Source organism: Penaeus monodon, chromosome 40 (genome assembly GCF_015228065.2).
Source record: "Penaeus monodon isolate SGIC_2016 chromosome 40, NSTDA_Pmon_1, whole genome shotgun sequence".
Classification (NCBI taxonomy): Eukaryota; Metazoa; Arthropoda; class Malacostraca; order Decapoda; family Penaeidae; genus Penaeus; species Penaeus monodon.
The window spans coordinates 4,301,317-4,303,816 of NC_051425.1; the positions used below are offsets into that span (position 1 = coordinate 4,301,317).

The 2,500-nt window shown below is 38.0% G+C and overlaps 1 protein-coding gene across 1 annotated transcript in view; it reads left to right on the top strand.

Moving 5' to 3' along the window:
- The window catches only part of LOC119597960 (serine/arginine repetitive matrix protein 1-like), a 7,544-nt gene that overhangs the window by 4,144 nt on the left and 900 nt on the right, over positions 1 to 2,500 (top strand). The window contains 2 exon segments of the mRNA XM_037947627.1: positions 1,129 to 1,423; positions 1,983 to 2,500. The exon segment at positions 1,983 to 2,500 is cut by the window's right edge and continues 485 nt beyond it. Coding sequence (XP_037803555.1) covers positions 1,129 to 1,423; positions 1,983 to 2,500 — 813 coding nt within the window.

The following is a 2,500-nucleotide window of genomic DNA, read 5'->3' on the forward strand; positions in this document are numbered from 1 at the left end:
TCCGTATCACACGCTTTCCTCACCTCGTCATTGCCTTCTGAGGGAGTCATATTCTACGACCTCGTTAACATCATCACCATCACTGGCTTCATCCCTTTTTTTCGAAAAGGTTGAAACTCTTGTCTATAGACCAAGAAGCAGAGGCCATAACCATGAGATACAAAAACAAAAAATTGTAAAATATTTTAAGAATATTTTCTGAGAAAATACATCAACAATGGTGCAAACAGACAATGTCAATGTAAGCACACACACACACACACAAAGTTATATTACTTAGATATGATAAAAAAAAAATATATATATATATATTACAAACAATTCACATATTACAAAATGATATGTGGAAAAAAGTTTAGAAATTTACCAAACTTTTTAGGTTACCTGTGCTCGAATCAACTAACCGAGACACGAACGAAAAAAAATCCATCAACGTTTGACATTTGCCTTGATACTGTTCTACACATGCTTCCAGTGACTGCTCTCGCTTGTGCGCCTGCGTGGCGGGCGATAAATATTTTCGCAAAATTCCAACAATAATATATATATATATATATATATATATATATATATATATATATATATATATATATGTATATATATATATATATGTGTATATATATATATATATATATATATATATATATATATATATATTATATATATAATATATATATATATATATAATATATATATATACAGACACACACAAACACATACGTATCCTGTCCAAGATAAAAAATAAATAAATAAAAAGAAAAAGAAAGAGAGAGAAAAGAAAAGAATAATAATAAAAAATATACATATGCATATATATATATATAATATATATATTATATATATATATATATATATATATATATTATATATATAATATATATATATAATATATAATACATATATATATATATATATATATATATATATATATATAATATATATATATATATATACATATATATATATATATATATATATATATATATATAATGGTTAGGGCCTAAGACGAATATTTTTTCTTTACCCTTGCATAAAACACTGACGAATGGTGAGAATTCATAGCTGTGCTTGGTCCTTTGTCACAGGAATTGCAGTGAACATGCTTTATCTATTTATTTTCAAACTCAGGTCGGCAAGATTGCTAGACGAGAACGCTCCCAGTGCGCCACACAACTACAATAGAACTACCCAAATGCATCAAGTATTTACATGCAAGGCATCTCAATTGTTGATAGCTCGCAAGCACTCTGCTGTCTGCGTGGTGACAGTGATTGCAAGCTATGTCGTGATGCAATCACACAAGGTGGAATCATACTTGAACATTGTCAGCCGAGACATTGCAAAGAATATGAACAGGGTCAGATTACCATTTCCCGGATGTGAAGTTCGAATAACAGAGAAGCCTAATAAAATGTCACACACTGTAGGTGTCACTGTAAACATATTCATCAAGTTGGTAGTCATAAGAGAAATAAGAACTGTCTGCAAAAAAATTATAAAGTAGATTTTAACACACCTTGGAAATTACGATCAAAGCATTTCATTTGACGACAGATGAGTTATACGGTTGTGACAGAAACACAGTCGTTCTGACGTTTCTTCATTTACTTCTTGAATATTGCCAAGGACTGAATAATCATAAATATAGATCTTGATAAACTTGACAAGTTCTTCTAGTGATCTTCTAGTGAACTTTTAAGATAATTTATTTACGTTTAATGGATCGTTGCAAAGTCAAGCCTCATCTCTGCCCTGTATCATTTCGGAAGTCGACAGATATTACCTTCCTAAGGTAAAGGAACCTCTGACTGGCATAAGAGATATTTAGTACGACATCTGGTGCCAACACGGTCGCTTGTAATGATACAGATGGTAAGTAAAAACACAGACACACTCGGAACTGAATGTTGTGCTTCACGATATCGTGTGATTTCTTAGTTACCTCTGGAACAAGTTGATGGACTGATTGTATCTACTTCCAGGAGATCCAGATATACATCGCTGTAGGAGCGCTGGCAGCATCGGTTGTGGTGTTCGTTCTCGTCTTCCTCTGTATCAACTACCGCCGGTGTCCTGAACGTCGCAGGAGGATGTCGCGGGCGGCGCTAAGGTTGCGCTTTGTGATCGACGGCGGCAATGAGCTAAGGGCAAGTACCACCCAGGTCTTCCAGAGCCACGGCGGCGAGCGCACTCCGCCACCCTGGCCGCGCCAAGGGCCGGATCCTATGCTCGAGTTCTTCCGGTCGCGGCCGATCGCCCACCCGACTAGCGTTCCGCCGCCAACGCTGCCGACGACGTCGCTGTCGCCGCTGCAAGAAGCTCGCGTTCACAGGAGAAGGCGGCCCCGCCACAAGGTCCGTGGAGGAGCCCCCATCCAGTCGCCAGGAGGAAGTCGCGGTGGCGCGTGCGCAGAGGCGCCCCCCGAAAGCGGCAGCGGCGAAGCCACCGCAGCCGAAAAGGAAAATAGGGCCGACGCCGGCGTTAGGCGCACCAAAAGCGC